This window comes from Scomber japonicus, chromosome 20 (genome assembly GCF_027409825.1).
Source record: "Scomber japonicus isolate fScoJap1 chromosome 20, fScoJap1.pri, whole genome shotgun sequence".
NCBI lineage: Eukaryota > Metazoa > Chordata > Actinopteri > Scombriformes > Scombridae > Scomber > Scomber japonicus.
The window spans coordinates 17039529-17056309 of NC_070597.1; the positions used below are offsets into that span (position 1 = coordinate 17039529).

The following is a 16781-nucleotide window of genomic DNA, read 5'->3' on the forward strand; positions in this document are numbered from 1 at the left end:
GAAGTTTTTACCATGAGTCCTGATGCTGAGGAAATATTTATGGTAAAAGTTAATATTTTGGCTTTTCATTTGGTAGCTCTGTGTTCTAAAAAAGAAGCCCACCAAAAAGCTTTTACGTGGCTCATAAACTGGAGGAACTTTTTTTTTAAAAATTGGGAAAGCTGCCATCACATGATGCATCAGTCCACTCTTTTCTAGGGTTAAAAACTGCAATGCATTGATAGATGAGAATTCAAGTTGATGTTATAATGATCTGATCTTGTTTAGGGAGGAGCTTCAGTCCATCCAGAGGGAACTGGAGGTGTTGTCAGAGCAGTACTCTCAGAAATGTCTAGAGAACGCTCACCTGGCCCAGGCACTGGAGGCTGAGAGGCAGGCCCTCAGACAGTGTCAGAGAGAGAATCAGGAGCTGAACGCTCACAACCAGGTCAGAATCTACATACAAACACATGCACGTAAAAACACTTTTCTGTCCATAGGTACATAAACAACTTCATTATTCCCAACAGGAATTAAATAACAGGCTGACTACAGAGATCACTCGGATGCGCTCTTGTTTCAGTGGTGAAACTGCATTGTCACCACTTACCCACGGCAAAGATGTTTATGAACTGGAGGTATGTGTAAACAGGAGGGCGCACACACACACACACACACACACACTAAGGATTTGCTCTTAAATATTTCTTTTCATCTTGTAGGTGCTGCTTCGAATTAAGGAGTCGGAGATCCAGTATCTTAAACAGGAAATCCACTCTTTGAAAGACGAACTGCAATCTGCTTTGAGGGTAAGCTGAGCCAATAATAATAAGCTGCCAATAATTCCATTTATTTGTCTTAGTTCAATTCTAAAAACAGTATCGTATAATTTTTCATTTCAACAGGACAAGAAATATGCCACAGACAAATACAAAGATATCTATACAGAGCTCAGCATTGTGAAAGCAAAGGCTGACTGCGACATCAGCAAACTGAAGGAGAAGCTGCTTATCGCCACGGAAGCATTAGGCGAGAGGACTGTTGACGGAACAGTTACATCTGGATACGGTTAGTAGAAAACGTTTTCTTATCATGGATCCACTAATTACCCAAATTATGTTCAGATTTCCCAATAGTTTAGTCAGTAACGCAACCATTCAGGATGAACTTTTTTGTGTGTTTGTAGCTTCAGTACAGGGGAAATGCCACAAAAATACAGACTCTTTTGTTTATTGGATTAATTAATTATAACAATTGAATTTATAACAATTGAATTTTTGACATTCGTTTGAAGAAATGTTAAAAATACAGAGCCATAATGGACTGTTGTGTTGCAAGTATGTTTCACTTTAACATCTATTAAGTGTACTCAGTGTAGCATTTAGTTTGGATATCTGTTCAAGGGCTTTCTACTTGTGATGCTAGTGTGCTAATTAAGGTCAATGATAATAATGACATACCTTTGTTGTGCGTTTTTAGACATTATGAAATCAAAAAGTAATCCAGATTTCCTGAAAAAAGAACAATCCAAGCTGTCAAGAGGAGTAAGGTCAAAGGTAAATGGTCATTCATTGTTTTTCTCTTTAATTACAGGCATTTAGTCTCAAATTCAGAAATACATGTGGAATTTCAGTTTGTTGTGTGATGTGACATTTCCAGCTTTTGTAGTGCTGACTTTATCATTGTTGCAATTCAGCCACCACATAGAAATGTGTCAAGTTGGTTGGTCAGTAAGATTTATTGAAAGTCTCTTGTCCTGTAAGTTTGTCAACTGTCTGTTTTGTCCATCAGTCTGTCATTGAACAGGTCTCATGGGATAGCTGACACTCCCAATGTGGGGTGATTCTCCCCCCCCAAACCCCACCCCAAGATGTGCTGTAGGTATAGCATTTTGTAGAGCAAAGCATGCTCGTCCTTGCATGTTGTCCCCTCCCCTCTCCTCACAACCTTTCCTTTTGCCCCAACTTGCACCTAAGAGCTGATTTTAGTGTCGATCCCTCAGTTAAATATTTCAGGTGGTTGTTAGCATTAACAGTTCTTAGAGGAGATGGTTTGCGAACAGTAATTAAGAATTGCTACATCTTGCAAACACCCTACTCATTACATGCCTCACCCAAACTGTAAGCTGAAAAATGTTGGCAGCATCTAATGAAACAGTGTTCTCTCAAAATAGACTTAGTTGAGCAGTGGGCCCATTCATATTTACTGTCACACATGCTTTGCTCCAGATTTAGCATGCACACTACTTTCTGCTAATAATCCCACAATGCAATGTTCCACATTTTAAAGATGCGAAAACTATTGTTATGCAACTCGACAACTGATGGTGATGTCCAAAATCTTGTTTGCTGCTCACTATTGAGTAAACTATTTAGTGTTTACTATATACAGTAGGCATTAGTGAATGAGTGAATAAGGTGGGGATTTTGGACACAGCCTCAGAATCCTGAGATTGAAGTCAGAATTCAAATACATTTTTCACATGTCCTTAATGCTCTTCAATAGTAGACCAGCCTGGATTGCAGGATAAACTTAGCTCTGAGTATTGCATCAAAGCATTATTATTAGAAGTGTGCATCATGTTGGCACTTTTCATATGTAGGTAATACCTGGCAGCATGTGAACACACACTTGGCCACCAGCTGACAGGCACATCTTAGCCTATATCTTGTTTGGGTCTGCAGTAGGAGTTTGAATATCAATGTTGAACTCAGATGGTGATATAAAAGAATGAGAGCTATCTTTTCTTATGCAACTCATATATTCAATCTCATGTGTTCCTCTATTGTTTTGTTCTGTCAGTGTAAAAACCTATCCTATAATTATTGTCTTTTTCTGTTTGTGAGTCTTCACATGTTTATTTGTTGTTTGATTAATTCATTATTGTTCACACTAAGCAGTCATGCTGGTGTGGCCAAGTTGCATGATATTCCAGCCTAACCACTTTTTCCTGTATGTCTTATAATTTGACAAGAGCAGGAATATGTCTGTGATGGACAAAGCTCGTTTCTACCCTCATGTTGGCCTGATCATCTGTTTTCTTTCCTTTAACAGAGCCTGAAAGAGGGACTAACTGTGCAGGAGCGCATGAAGCTTTTTGAGGCGAAAGATTCCAAAAAGATTTAAATCTCAAGAATCTTAAGTTTCTTTTGTCGTTCCTGGCCTTGGTTTTTGACCAGATTGCCATGGCTGTGCCAGCAGCAGCTGATGACTCTCATAGGAAATGGGGGAAAAAAGGTCAATTCTAAAACTGGACCTGCTGCTTTCATGCCTCTGATAAGTTAAGATATTTTTATTTGATATTCTTTTTAATTCATGGAAAAAAGTTTTACTGAATGAATCTTGTCTAGCTTTCTTTAAAAAAAAACACATAGGTATATAATCTGTCTAAGGTGGAGATGTGTCAAATAAGCTGTGAGAGGGATACATGGCAGCATTTTGTTTTTTATTGATCCTCCAAAATGCCAAAACAGACAGCAATACACAGTATGAATAATATATATTTCCCAATATGGATTAAGTATCTGCTGTATTTTATTATTGTTACAATTTCTATATCTAATAGTTTTTAATGTGTTTAATGGTGCACCTGTTCTGTTGTACATAACTACTGGATATATGTAAGAGTATGGTTTGCTATTGATTGTGTGGGGCATCTGCTGTACTATAACTATGGTTTGATTGATAGTGGAAAACAATGTGATGCTTAACTTGCTTATGTATGAGAGTTTTATAAAGTGGAGTGTCTGTGTGTGAAGGGGGAAAAGCAGGGTGGGATTGCACTTATCACTTGACTACTTGAGGAAGCTTTTTTTGTCTCAAATTGGTGTAGTGACTTCAAGTCAATTATTGCAGTGCAACCAAACATCATGACTTCTGTCAAACTTAGTGAACAGCCGTGACTTGTTAGTGATTACTGGATTATTATTTTTTAAGTTTCTTAAAACCTTTGTGTTTGCTCAGTTTTGACTTGATGTGTGAGAGTATCATCTCAAAAAAACTATTTAGGACTTTGCATGACTGTACAGTATAATTTGAATTGCAGAATGATCATGTTGCCTCATTTTCCTACTTTATGCTTAGTGTGGAACTCTTAACACTAATAAGCTTTGCTTTGCAAGTCCTACTGTTTAGGTGTTGAGATTGAAATGTTTTACTGTAAGCGGCAGTCTTGAAGCACTTGGCCCAATCCCTCGACCTCTCACTGAAATCTAGTCGTGCCTCAACTGAGTGAAGAATATAAACATCCATGAAACCTGTGCAGCTATGGAAACACACTGTATAGTATTCAAACCACGCCTTGTATATACGTATGCCACATGGAAGACTTCTGTGTTTTTGTTTTAAACTTGTACCTTGCTCACTAGCTCTATATGAAATATATATGAATATTTTTTATTTTCATTTGAATGTATAACGTCAAATAAATGAAGTGTTTGGAAATCTTGTAGCAGTAGCTCTTCTTTTTTTTCAGAAAACTGTGGTGTCCTTGCAAAATTGCAGTAAATATCTATGGTGATAATGGACATCAGTATCAGAAAGTATATAGGGGCATTCCTGACTTTGTTCCATCAGTAAGTGTAGCAGCAAAAACAAGACAAACAACACATACTCAAGTGAAGTTTATTATACATTATGTCATCACTACAGCCAGTGGTGTAAAAAAAAAACTGGATTAGGTAACAGCATTTCTCTGTACATGGAAGTAAGAGTTTAGGTCTCTGTGCCAGTTGATGCTTGTAGACAGTACATCTAGTAATTGTTACACTATCTGCCATAAGGAACAGAACAAATGAGCATTGACATTGAGTTCTTATTGCTCACTATTCTGTATGTTATCATAGCTTAGACAGCATTTCCTAAAATGATCACTAAATGAAAACAGAACTTAATACAATATTTTAAAAGAAGTCTCATTACAGATATGTTAATGTAAAGAATTAGGTTTTCTGAAGCACGTAGAGATGGTTTTACATCTCTGAATGTGGAAAATGTGGGGGTGGTGGGGGGGGGGGCAAGAAGTTAAAGCAAGTTAATATAAAAGCCATAGAAGATGTGTTCTTGGTATTTGTCTGTATTTACATAAAAACTGACTCTTGGAAAGAAACCATGCTACACAGGCCATAGGAGGGTAAGGACATCACATTTTATATTTAGCTTGTCTTCAAATATTACTATAATACTCATTTTAATGTGCAAACCAATCACATACACCACAAGCAATTCCTATTAAGTTTTACAGGATGTAGAAATGTACTCCGGTACAGTGACTTTTTATTTGGAAACAGTTGCTTGAATGTGTTACCTAATTACAACAAATTGAGATTACAGTTTTTTTTTTGTAATTTCTTGTCATTAAATTAACAGCCTGTAAATGAAGGTCACTGAAATGGAACACACAGCACTTAACAGGCCATAAAAAGTTAATTATGGGTATTTTCAAATAGTTAGCATTTTATCTAGCCAATTAGCTGTACTAACTCACCCTCTCCTCCTCTTCCTTCCTCATTCTCATCCTCATTGTCTTTCAAGGCATCTATCAGTCTGACCCAGAAGGCATCACGCTCTTGTGGTTTCTCAGGCCACAGCAGGTAGGTTTTCTTGCGTACGATCTTGCGTAGGCGTGTGTAGGGAGACAGACAGTGTTCAGGTATCTCCTCTAGGAACACCAGCAGCAGGACATCACTGCCATCACACAGAAGCCTCAGGCTGGCCAGCTGAAACTCCATAGAGCACCACTCACTTCGCAGGAAATGACGTGTCACTACACAAATGGTGTGTCGAGAGTTGTAGATGGCAGCCTCGATGTTGTCCAGGATAGAAGTACCCGGGCGAAAGTCTCTGTGATGGAGACACAGCCTGAGTCCTGGTGCACCAGAAGCTGGCTTCTCTAGATTTGGCACCAGTTGCCTTATCACCCAGGCTTCATCATTGGAGCTATAAGAAATAAATGCATCATACTGGAATTTGGCCCCTGCTGCCCCCTTACGCCCACGCACCTTTGCCCTGAGGATGAGCAGCAGGTAGCGGAGGCTAGGTCCTTGTATGTGCCAAGTCAGACATACAAACACAAATAACACATCCATTACAGAGAAGGTGACAAAGAGATTGAAGGAAACGTTTTCGTAGGAGCACGCTTTATCATTGAACTGCCACAGATAGGGAGATCTCCTGTCATTGTCACATTGGAGGTCATACAGGTAGGACACCTGTAACACATGAAGACCAAGACAACTGAACCATTTGAACTAATTAATACCGGTATATGGAAGTTACAGGTGTTTTACTCTAATAATAACAGTGAATACATGTCACAGTGTTTGCAGCTTGTCTTACCTGTGTATGAGCATTTTGGACAGCCCAGTTCTTGAACCAGGCATTGTCACAGGTACAGGTAAGTGGATTTTCTGAAACGTCCAAAAAACGCAATCTGGAAACACACAGAGTCACATGTATAATCAAAGTTTTTTCAGATATCACTCTCTATATCAACATCTATCACTGGTAATACTGTGGGCTCCTAGAGACCATATCTCTGGGAAGAGGTTATTGCCGAATTTCATTTATAAGAAATTTTGCACAATGTTTTATGTTTTATAGTGATTGTCAATCTAGATTTGTGATGTAGATGTTGAACATTGTGTTAGTTTATTCTCTGGTCATAATAAGATAAGCTGGTCTCATTTTCTCTCTCAAGTATAGAAAGGCTTATTAGGCTTTGTTGAATATATGTTACTGACTGCACAAGACAAAGGTTTGCAAGGTCTGTTAGACTTAAAGGGTTTACTTAAACTGTGCTGTAGCTTCTCACTACAGTCTAACAGGGAAATAACTAAAGCCCTTAAAACCTGGCTATGTGTCTTAAGTATTTAACACTTGTGAAATAAATAAGCAACAGTCAAAATTTAAGAAGAAAAAAGGAGTAAGAACTAAGATAGTTTAGTGACTTTACTTCACTAAATAATTGGTAGTGCTAACAACATTAACAGCACCTTATTCCAAATGAGTCCAGTTTGAATCACAGACGAAACACAGAATTACAGAAAATCTCTTGAAATAACCAAAACTTTTTAAACTTTGCAGAAAATGTATGCTTTTGGGACCATATTGCTCATATTAAGAAGAAAAACATTTCTCGGTTTAGGCCTTCAGAAACAATTATGATTGTTTTCAAGAAATGGGAAACTCACAGTACAGTCCTGACTGGAATGAAATAAGATAAAGAGGAAGTTTCATGATTTTTGGTCTGTGGCCCATGATAACCTGTAGTAAAATATGAAGCTTCTTAAAACTAAAGCTAACAGAGATGTTATAGTCATAAATGATGAAAATTAGGTATCCTGTCATTTAAGACCTGCTTACTAGATATTTCAGTAACTTCATTACCTTGGCAGAGCATCCAGCATGGTTTTGTCCACAGTGCGGAGGTGGTTTGACTGGACTTTGAGGACCTCCAGTGAATTATCTGGAGGCAGCAGGTCAGCAGGCAGAGTATCCAGGTCTGCCCTGTAAAGAGTCAGCTTCCACAGCTTTTTCAAAGGGGAAAGCACTGCGCTCAGGTTGGTTGTTTTCATTAGCACCCCTGCTATATACAGGTACTTCAAATTGACCAGAGGAGCAAAGGCGTCACGATGGAAGTCAACCATGATGCTGTGCCCGATGGCCAGTGAGGTAAGATTACGCTGACCTTTAAAGAAATATGGTCCAATACTACCAATGCCTCGTCCTCCAGGTCCCTGGTAGTTCAACTGCACATTCTACAGAATGAACACAGAAGACAGATTTTTTTTTAATTACACACAAAATGTCGGCCTTTTCCTATTGTTAAAGAAGTATTTATATATGTGATATATACATCCAGAGAATTAAGGTTGATGAAAGGAGATTCATATGATTTAAAATGGAGGCGGTTGTTGTACAGAACAAATGTCCTCAAATTCATCAGGCCAGACAGAATGGATGGTGTCAGCCTCTTGATGCGGTTCCCACTTAAGTCCAGGTATCTAATGGACAGACAGATGTGTTAATAAATGACCACAGAGAAAAGTTGAGAAAAGATAACCAGATAAGCAGAGGATTGTCAGTACCTGAGCCTCGTTAGATCTTGGAAAGAGCCTTCTTCAATGAAATCAATTATATTCAAACTGAGGTTGAGTTTATCCAGCCTCCGCAGCTTACTGAAAGGCTTCTTGGTGATATATTTTAGCAGATTGAACTGCAGGTAGAGCTGCTCAAGTTTGGTGAGGACACTGAATACCATTGGGGTCAACTCAGTGATTTCATTTTTCAGGAGAGACAGGCGAGTCAGAGTCTTCAGAGGTAGGAACCAGTTGGGGTTGATGTCCCGTAATTTGCACCTGTCAAAGCTCAAAAAGGTGAGGTGGGACATGCCTTGAAAAGTATCCTCGTGAATGATGACCTTGTTTTGATTTATCTGCAGTGTTTTCAGTCGTTTGTAACCCTCAAATGTAGTACGAGATATTTCTTTCATCCCGCAATTGATGAGATAGAGTCTGCCTGTGTTCCCCTTACCCAACGGCACCTGAGCAACATTCCCAAGGTTTGCATGCAAAATGAACAGAACTTGTGGAGTGGCACAGTCCAGGAGGGTGGAGTTAGGATGAAGTAACTTGGATCCTTTCAAGTCAACCTACATCAAGTTAAATTCACATGAAATTTAAAACATATTGAAAACATCACAAAATAAAGCAACTGCTGCTTAAGCAAAGAAATGCTGCATTACAAAAAGAACTTGTACCTCGAGTCTCTGCAGCTGATCCATTCCTTTCATCAATCCACAGATGGTAAATGGAGATCTCTCCACAAACAACGAAAATGATACCCAAGAGAGATTCATTTTTGTCTCCTCAGAAAGTCCCCCTAGCACATCTGCTTTAACTCCCTGGAGATGCAAACTCCTCAGTTTTGGGTTGAAGGCAAAAACATCTGCCTGAAGCTCCAGCTCGGTGTTGTTGGACAACCTGATGTACTCAAGGGCAGGGAAACAGCTCACGTTTACCTTCTGGATGTTGTTTGCTAAAAGATTGAGCCACCTTAGAGTAGAGGAGCCGCCAGACTCTTCACAGTTGAAGGTCTTGAGCATGTTCAGAGAAAGGTCGATTTTTTGAATCAGGGGGAGGAAATTAAAGATACCCTGAGAGATTGTTACAAGTAGGTTATGGGTCAGGAGGAGGGATTGTAGCCTAGCAAGTCCATCAAATGCATGAGAGTGGATGTGTGAGATGTTGTTGCAGGTAAGATTGAGAAAGTACAGGACGTCCAGACCTCTGAATTCTCCTCCATTTAGAGAGACCAGCTTGTTCTGACTCAGGTCCAGTTGTTTGAGCCCGAGCAGGTGACTAAATGATCCAGGTGGGATTACTGCGATGTTATTCTTGGACAGGTTGATTGTCGTGATATTAGCTGGGATCATGCTAACAACATCGGAGAGGTTGACGATGTTGTGGTTGAAGCACCATAGGGTCTCAGTATCGGGGAAGTTCTGAGAGCAGCCTTTAAAGCCAAAACCACAGCAGGCGGAGGTGTTGAGCAGAAGCAGGAACAAGACTGCTCGCACCATCTTTGATTGACAGCTGCTTTGTACAGACTGCACTGAAGTCTGGCAAAGAAATCTGAAAATATGCTAACATAGAAAAGGCTTTGCATTAATGGGAAGTTGACAAAGCTGAGCTGAATTTTTACTTGTAGATGGAAAACTACGTTAAGGACTTTAATTATTGAAAAGCATAATACCTTTGATATCTTTGATGTAATGAATGTAACAATGTAAATGTAAGTAGACAGAGAAAAGATTGGAAGGAATCAATTCTAACTATTTTTGTTTTGATGAATGAGTGACTGCTTCTCGTAATTGCATCATTTCTTGAGTAGTTTTTGAAATGAGGAATTTTAATATCAAGAACAATTATAATAATAATAATAACAACTTTATTTATATAGCACCTTTAAAAACAAAATTTACAAAGTGCTTTGACAGACAAAGCAAAAGTGATTTAAAAGAAACTACAATGCTTTGTTCCGACCTAACTGTGCAACATTATTTGATCCAAATATGCAAATTAACTTAAGTATTTTTTTTTATCATGAAGCACATACATATTAGAAAATATTGGAACTTACCCCTTTATGTTCCTCTTACACTGCATCAATCTATGCTACTGCACTTCCTACTTAGCTATCAAGTTCTCAGAGTTTGTCTATATAAGGGACTGTGTCTTTTTGAGGAAGGGTGTTCAGCTGTATGTGCCTTTGTAGTCACACTGCTGAAAATAGTTGTACACTGATTCAGTCTCAAACTCAAAGGTGATCACTACCTACAGAAGCGTATTGCATTCACTCAATTTTTTTCTCTGTTTGTTGCAGTGATTTTTTCAGAGTAATTATGTAAATTAAAAAAAAAAAAATCAAGTGAATGCAATACGCTTCTGTAACTACCAGCTTTATTTTGCATGATTTTTTTTGTCTGTCACTCTAGTAGTGCATCAGAGCACTTGTGCCATACTGTAGCTTTACATCTTTTAACCACATGAGGGAGCTATCAGCTTGGGTCTTGATCTCATAAGACTACAGCAAAGAGAGAATGTTTTCATTGTCCAGAGCATTCAGATTGGGATGTATCACAAACCCTAAGCCAATAAAAGATTTTGTGCAAACACTTAAAATATTTTAGCTTTTCAGGGGAACTCCTAAACTGGGGACCATGACTTCACTCATTACTACCATGAAACTGAAGTCTTTTTTTCTGTCATTGAAAGACAGTGGCATTTTTTTGCAGTTTTTTTTTCAATTAGAAAATTGAAAAACTTTTTTAACATATATGTATATATATATATATATATATATATATATATATATATATATTCAATTTGATATGTTTATTGATATTGTATATTAATGCATGAAGTCTTAAATTAAAATAATGGTTTAGATAACAGCTTCATAGAGAATGGTGTGGTTCAGAAAATTGCAAATATTATTTCAGTAATAACTCAATTGAAATAGTCAGCCAGTATCAAATATTAATCGAAAAAATTAAAAAAGACAGGCATTTTGACCTCTTCAGACTGAACTTCCACTGAGGCTCTTCTAGTTTTGGCAGCTGACCTTTTCTGCTGTTTCTGGAGTGTGAGGGTGGTGAAGGGGCCACAGAATGCGGGGCAGCCCTGTGTTGGGTGTCCTTGGGGGTAGACAGGTACTCCTCTGTTAAGTCAATGTGGAGCCCTGGAGCCCTGACCTTTGTTGGAGATTCCTGGATCAAAGAGCCAGACACAGGTGACCCCACTGATCGCCATTTAGCTTAAGGAGCTGCTTCACCTTTAGCACAGCCACTATGAATCTGTTTGTCTCATTTTAAACTTTAAATTATAATGATAGTGATGATAGCATTTACTCTCACAACCTGTCCAATCAAATGTTTTCTTATCATGTGTGTTTTGTATTCCTCAGATATATGGATGTTCACTCCTCTCATTCTCCCCTTATTGTCCCACTTGAATAAAAAGCAAGAAACACTTTGTTTTTTACTCAATTTATTCCAAGAGATACAGTGTGTATAATACATTTTATTTTCATCAAGTGAAATCAAGCTCGACATGACATCCATATAAAACCATTTACCCTTTAAAACATTTTACTTACATTTATTTCAAAAATTACATTATATACACCCCCATTCAAAAGATTGTCTCTCAACATGATTCTGAAGGACTTAATTGGTCTAATTATTCGAATAGAAATAAGTGTTAATGTTACATTTAAAGATTTTTAGGAGGGTCTTGTTGTAACAATCAGTGTCCATAGTGCATTTGTGAGACTTTTCTCTCAATATTTTGTCATTCATTCTCTGTATGTTCTATAAGGTGCAAAATATTTGAGGTTTTTGTGAAGTTAAACTGAGAATTAGAGTGGCAGTCCTGTTTCAGCCAGTGAAAATCAAAGGCATGCCAGTAATTTTATAGACAACTGCATTTGATCAGTCATGTAGACTCAGTTATGTTACAGTCAGAGGAACAGAGGTTTAGTTGTCTGTCGCTGTCAAAGGACTTGGAGGGCACTGTGCTTCCAGCCGCTGTATGGATGGGGTTCTTTTGGGAGTTTTGGCAGAGGAGGGGATTTCAGTGAATACCACTGATCGGCCGTCAGGACAGAGCAGGACACTGGAGTCTGCCTCACACTTAGTGGTTCTGCTCGGCCATAAGGCCTCAGCCGGACTGGGCCTCATGCCAAGACCACTTGGAGAGAGAACCTCTGCGTTCACCACCGATGCACCTGCCTGACTCATCTTGATCAGCATATCCAGTGACTGCTTTCGACTCTCCAGGGAAGCCTTCATCACCTTCCTCTCGCGCTCATCCTCCTCGTCCTCTTTCCTCTCCTCTAGCTCCTCGTCTTCCTCCTCTGTCTCTGTCGTGTTGCCTTTCAGACTACCATCCTCTCTCAGGCCTTGATCACCGACTGAATCTGTTGAGTCTCTTTTGACTGAAAGGTCAAGAGGCCCGTCGCTTTGGCGAGCCGTCCGCTCCAGTGCCTGGTGGATGTGGGAGAGCTCGCTTCGGATTTTGCTCAGGTGTTCCCAGAGTTGGCGCTGGGCGGGAATGTCCTCCTTCTCCAGGTGGGAGATTTTGCGCTCAGCCTCTTGATACTCCTGCAAGGCCTTGGAGAGGTCACCGAGGAGAGCAGCCACTGACTCTGAAGCTCCCTCCCCTATTGTGCGGGCAATTGGCATGTCCTGGCTATTGGGTCCCACAGAAGTAGAAAGAGAGGATGTTTCACTGTTCGGACTAGTGAGAGGATCGTTGTACCACAATTCAGACGGCCGGGTCTGAAGCTGAGCATCCTGTAAACTAAAGATGGGAGGAATTTAGGGATTTTGAAACTCCAAAAAATGAAAAGACATACCTATAACAGGTGAACATGTATTTTAATACTTCTACTGCCTTTAACTCATTTTACCACCAAAAGACATTAAAAAGAAGGAAATGATAAAATGAGGAAAATCTTACCTGCCATGGTAGAAAAGTTTATCTGATGCCATATTAAGAGCAGATGCACTCTGAATATTCTTCAGAAGGTCCGAAGTGAAGCCCATAGCTGGCTTCTTCTCCACAGGTGTCTCATGGTTCCCCAGTGGGGCTCCTGTCCTCTTGAGGCCCCAGCTTACTTTACCTTCCTTGGCTGTAGCTTGCAGTTTATCCCCCTGCCTGTAGGCCTGGTCTGGGGATTCTCTCTGAGGTGACACCCAACCAGCAGGGGAGACAGCAGTGGTCCCTGGCCGCAAAGCAGGCACTTTCCACAGATTGACTTTGGACTGGAAGCTGGTCAAGGGGTTATTTTCTAAACTGTTTGGGGATGTCTTGAGCGCTTTGCTGGCATCATTCTGACTGGAGGTCGGTCCAAACGTGTGCTCGCACAGAAAGGGGTAGTAGAGCCGAGAGGGGATGAGAGTTCTGTCTGCATGGGTGCTGGAAGCTGGGTGCATCAGTTGAGCGGCAGAAGCGAGGAAGGGCAACTGGGCGAGCTGTGCATGGGTCTGAGCTGTGAGACCTGTGGCAGTGGAGGGAATGGCTGAGTTCATGTAGGAGAAGAGGCTGGGGCTGATGGGATAGCCTACCCCAAGTAGTGACAGGTTGAGTCCAGTGGGATCCTGGTAATCCACCAGGTTTGGCGGAGGAGGGTAACAGGGGATTGAACTACTCACTCTGGATTGAGCACTTTCTGCTTTAGCCTTAGTATGGCTGGATGCTAAAAGCCGCCACTGCTCTGACAGCAGCCCAGGAGCTGTTAGACATGTCTTGGATAGTTTATAATGCTTCAGCTGTGCCTCTACCTCCACTGAGCGTGCTCGTAAAATCTGGTCTTCAAGGGAGAGCATGTCAGCCATCAGAAGCTCTGATTCTGGTGCTTTGGTTTTCTTGGTGGCGCACTCTGCAGTATCTCCTCTGTTGCTGTTGTCATTGGAGCTCTCTTTCATCCGCTCTGCAACCTCCGCTCGCTCCCCTCGTCCTCCCTCCTCCTCGTCTTCTGGTCCCTGGCTTTCCCTGTCATCACCTTCCTCTTCGACACTCCTTCGCTGCATCTGTCTCTCCTCAGTCCGTGTTACCTGCTCCAGCTCATCTTTACCAGCAGCATGGATGCCGTGCCCCTGCTGAAAGGGTCGGAGCTGATCTGGATGCAGGATGTTGCCCTTTTTATATGGCCAGTCTGACTCTATGAGCAGAGACAGGGAGTTCTTGCACAGGCTGTACTTCATATGGTTGTACAGGTGGGACTTCTCCATGCAGGTAAAGGGGCACTGGAAGCACTTGTAGTTGTAGGGTTTGCCCCATGGCCGTGGAATATAGTGAGGCTTCTTGGGCTTGCGCTCCTTGTGCTTGCTGGCAGAAGTCACTTTACAAGCGTCGTCCTTGGACATGATGGAGTTATGAAGTATAGTGTAAAGATTGTGTGATTGTATTTAAATTACAGCAATTCAAGGTAGATTTTTAGATTCTGTATCTTTTGTGTCAGGGTTCATTTCATTTCGCTCTGAGCTTTTCTTCAGCTTTGCAGGTAAATGGGGATGAAAAGGAGCATTCTCTTGATAAAAGTGGGGTAGAACCTGTGAACACACAAGACAGTTTTGTATGAATGAAAAATCAACTCAGGAACAACAGATAAGAGATTCAATATTTCACCAATATTTATCATTTTCACCTCAGAATTCGTTCATCATGAAAAACAAAGAAAGTTTGCAGAAACAGTTCTGTAGAAAGTCCAAATATCTGATAAAGTTGTGTGTGTACTGAAGGGTGGTATATAATCATTATACACATGTGTGTAGGGTTGCCACTAAACTAACTGCAGGGAGGCCCATGTTGCCCTGTTCTCACTGTACCTGCCACTACTCATTAGTTCCAGTATAGTACCAGGCGCTAGCAGGGCCCAGGGCTGGGGGGCAAACCGGCCGTCACAGGGGACTCTGCACCTGTACAGGACGCCTCACAAGATTCAACGGCCTGCTGCTTGAGTTAGGGGCCAGACCCTCGGAGGCCGGCTACAGGCACATCACGACCAGGCTGAAGGTTGCGTACAGCGGGTATGGAAGGGAGAGGAGTTGGGGGTTTGAGGCCTGGTTCCTAATGAGAGCCTGGCCTCATGCCTATAGGGCGTCATTAGTGCCAGGACTGGGATCTGGGTCAGGACATGGTGCATAAGTTCAACTGCTTTCCTGTACTCGTCTCATCTAGTCTTGCTACCTCTGTGTTTGGAGTTGGCTCATAACTTCACAAAGGATGAAAGCATGGATTATGAGAGGTTAGATTTGAATTACAAGAGAGACCAAAAAACCTCTCAGCACAAATTAATCTTTTGAGTTTTTATCCACCACATAATTGATGCTATTTTTTATTTTTCTAACCACATTTCTCCAATCTATAAAATGTAATGCAAATAGTTTGTACACTACAATACCTTTGGATTTGCTCACAATGATTCACTGTCCTAAAATCTTCTCTCTCATCACTTTTCACATCACATTTTATTTCTATTCCTCTTCATCTTCTAAAGTTACAAGACTTCCATGCCATACGTTTAATTAATATCTATCCCTTAAATCAAATTCAAATTTCCAACAGTAAATGCTTTTCTTCTTTGGTTGAATCACAGAAACTTTTTATCCTTATTACACTTTAAGCCAAGCCGTTGGGTGAACCCTGCGGTGCATGAAGATGAAGATGAAGGAGTGTGCTCCTCAATTTAAAACACTCTGCTTTGAGGCTTTTTATTTTGTCTTTTTCCTCAGGTCATTCAAAGATAAAAGTCTGCGTGATGCTGAGGGAAAATAAACTTCACCAACTAATGTTCTGTGTATAACCCAGACTGCTCATGACAAAGTTTGGAAATAAAGGCCAGTGAGGCAAAAACAGGTGATGGATGGCCGGTTATGTTAAGAGACAGCGGACAACCTCATCTGTGAAACCCACAGCAGGAAGAATGATGATGAAAGACCCGGTGAGGCTAACACAGGATGGCAGGCTGTTGCCAACTGCTCTCCCAATTGGACCCTCAGAATTGGCCCGTTAGTGCCTGACCATTTGATTGGCTCACTTGTCCGCCCTGGGGCTCTGACCTGGGCTTTGAGCTCATAATGGAGCCTAACAGCTGCTGCTACGAGCCAATCAATAAAAATCATTTTTACAGTGGATTTTTTTCCTCTTCTGGCAACTGCTATCTGCCTGCCTCTGCACTGACTGTGCACTGTGGCCCCCCCCGCTGCCCCATATCCAAACCCTGCGGTCTTGTTTTAAGCTTTTAGGGCTGATGATCAAACAAGCCTAACCGCTTGAACATCTATTGTTGAAATTAAGGAGGTTCACCACACTAAAAGCTTTGACAAGTTACACGCAACAGCAACCACACCACTGACAGCCTGGGATGGGCTATTTGTACAGTCAGTAAATGCACATCAGTGCTGAAAAGTAAACCCATTTAAAGTGCTTAGGTTTTATTATATACATATATATATATATATAAATATATATATATATATATATAAATATATACACACACATATAATACTATGTACTTTATGTTAAAAACTTTACCTTAGATGGTTTTATGGATGATGAGTTGCTTGACTCTCTCTGAGAAGAAAAAAGTCCTGGAAAAGAAGAAAGACAATTACAGAATAACAGTTTTATTGTCAGTTATCATCAACTGGTCATTATCTCTTCATGCTTCTGTTTCAGTATAATTAGCCTTAATTTAATACTGCAATCAAATCATTTTTGCCAAAAATATTCCCT

The 16781-nt window shown here is 40.5% G+C and overlaps 3 protein-coding genes across 6 annotated transcripts in view; 1 reads left to right on the forward strand and 2 right to left on the reverse strand.

The window, feature by feature from the left end:
• The window catches only part of si:ch73-103b11.2 (myosin phosphatase Rho-interacting protein), a 48681-nt gene extending 44259 nt beyond the window's left edge, over window positions 1-4422 (forward strand). For 3 of the 4 annotated variants that reach the window (XM_053340835.1, XM_053340838.1, XM_053340837.1), the window contains 7 exons: window positions 268-427; window positions 510-617; window positions 702-788; window positions 885-1047; window positions 1459-1535; window positions 1771-1856; window positions 3034-4422. In XM_053340835.1, the coding sequence (XP_053196810.1) occupies window positions 268-427; window positions 510-617; window positions 702-788; window positions 885-1047; window positions 1459-1535; window positions 1771-1803 (628 nt within the window). In that variant the 3' untranslated portion in view covers window positions 1804-1856; window positions 3034-4422. Of the gene's footprint in view, window positions 1-267; window positions 428-509; window positions 618-701; window positions 789-884; window positions 1048-1458; window positions 1536-1770; window positions 1861-3033 lie in introns of all 4 variants that reach the window. The other variant, XM_053340836.1, reaches the window with a different exon arrangement.
• Window positions 4423-5438: 1016 nt separating this feature from the next.
• LOC128381345 (toll-like receptor 13) lies at window positions 5439-9559 on the reverse strand. The gene is made up of 6 exons (XM_053341340.1): window positions 8738-9559; window positions 8067-8629; window positions 7835-7982; window positions 7366-7736; window positions 6316-6409; window positions 5439-6188 (listed from the first exon to the last, which is right to left on the reverse strand). The coding sequence occupies exons 1-6, from the start codon at window positions 9557-9559 to the stop codon at window positions 5439-5441; spliced, it is 2748 nt and encodes a 915-aa protein (XP_053197315.1).
• Window positions 9560-12016: 2457 nt separating this feature from the next.
• prr35 (proline rich 35) lies at window positions 12017-14410 on the reverse strand. The gene is made up of 2 exons (XM_053341753.1): window positions 13002-14410; window positions 12017-12842 (listed from the first exon to the last, which is right to left on the reverse strand). The coding sequence occupies exons 1-2, from the start codon at window positions 14408-14410 to the stop codon at window positions 12017-12019; spliced, it is 2235 nt and encodes a 744-aa protein (XP_053197728.1).
• Between the last annotated feature and the right edge of the window lie 2371 nt (window positions 14411-16781).

Excerpts from the sequence above, each read along its gene's own strand:
- prr35 (XM_053341753.1), bottom strand. The coding sequence starts at position 14,410 with ATGTCCAAGGACGACGCTTGTAAAGTGACTTCTGCCAGCAAGCACAAG. Across the intron at positions 12,843-13,001 it reads AAACTTTTCTACCATGGCAG|TTTACAGGATGCTCAGCTTC; the intron begins GTAAGATTTTCC and ends TCCCATCTTTAG.
- LOC128381345 (XM_053341340.1), bottom strand. The coding sequence starts at position 9,559 with ATGGTGCGAGCAGTCTTGTTCCTGCTTCTGCTCAACACCTCCGCCTGC. Across the intron at positions 8,630-8,737 it reads ATCAGCTGCAGAGACTCGAG|GTTGACTTGAAAGGATCCAA; the intron begins GTACAAGTTCTT and ends AACTTGATGTAG. Across the intron at positions 7,983-8,066 it reads CAAGATCTAACGAGGCTCAG|ATACCTGGACTTAAGTGGGA; the intron begins GTACTGACAATC and ends TCTGTCCATTAG.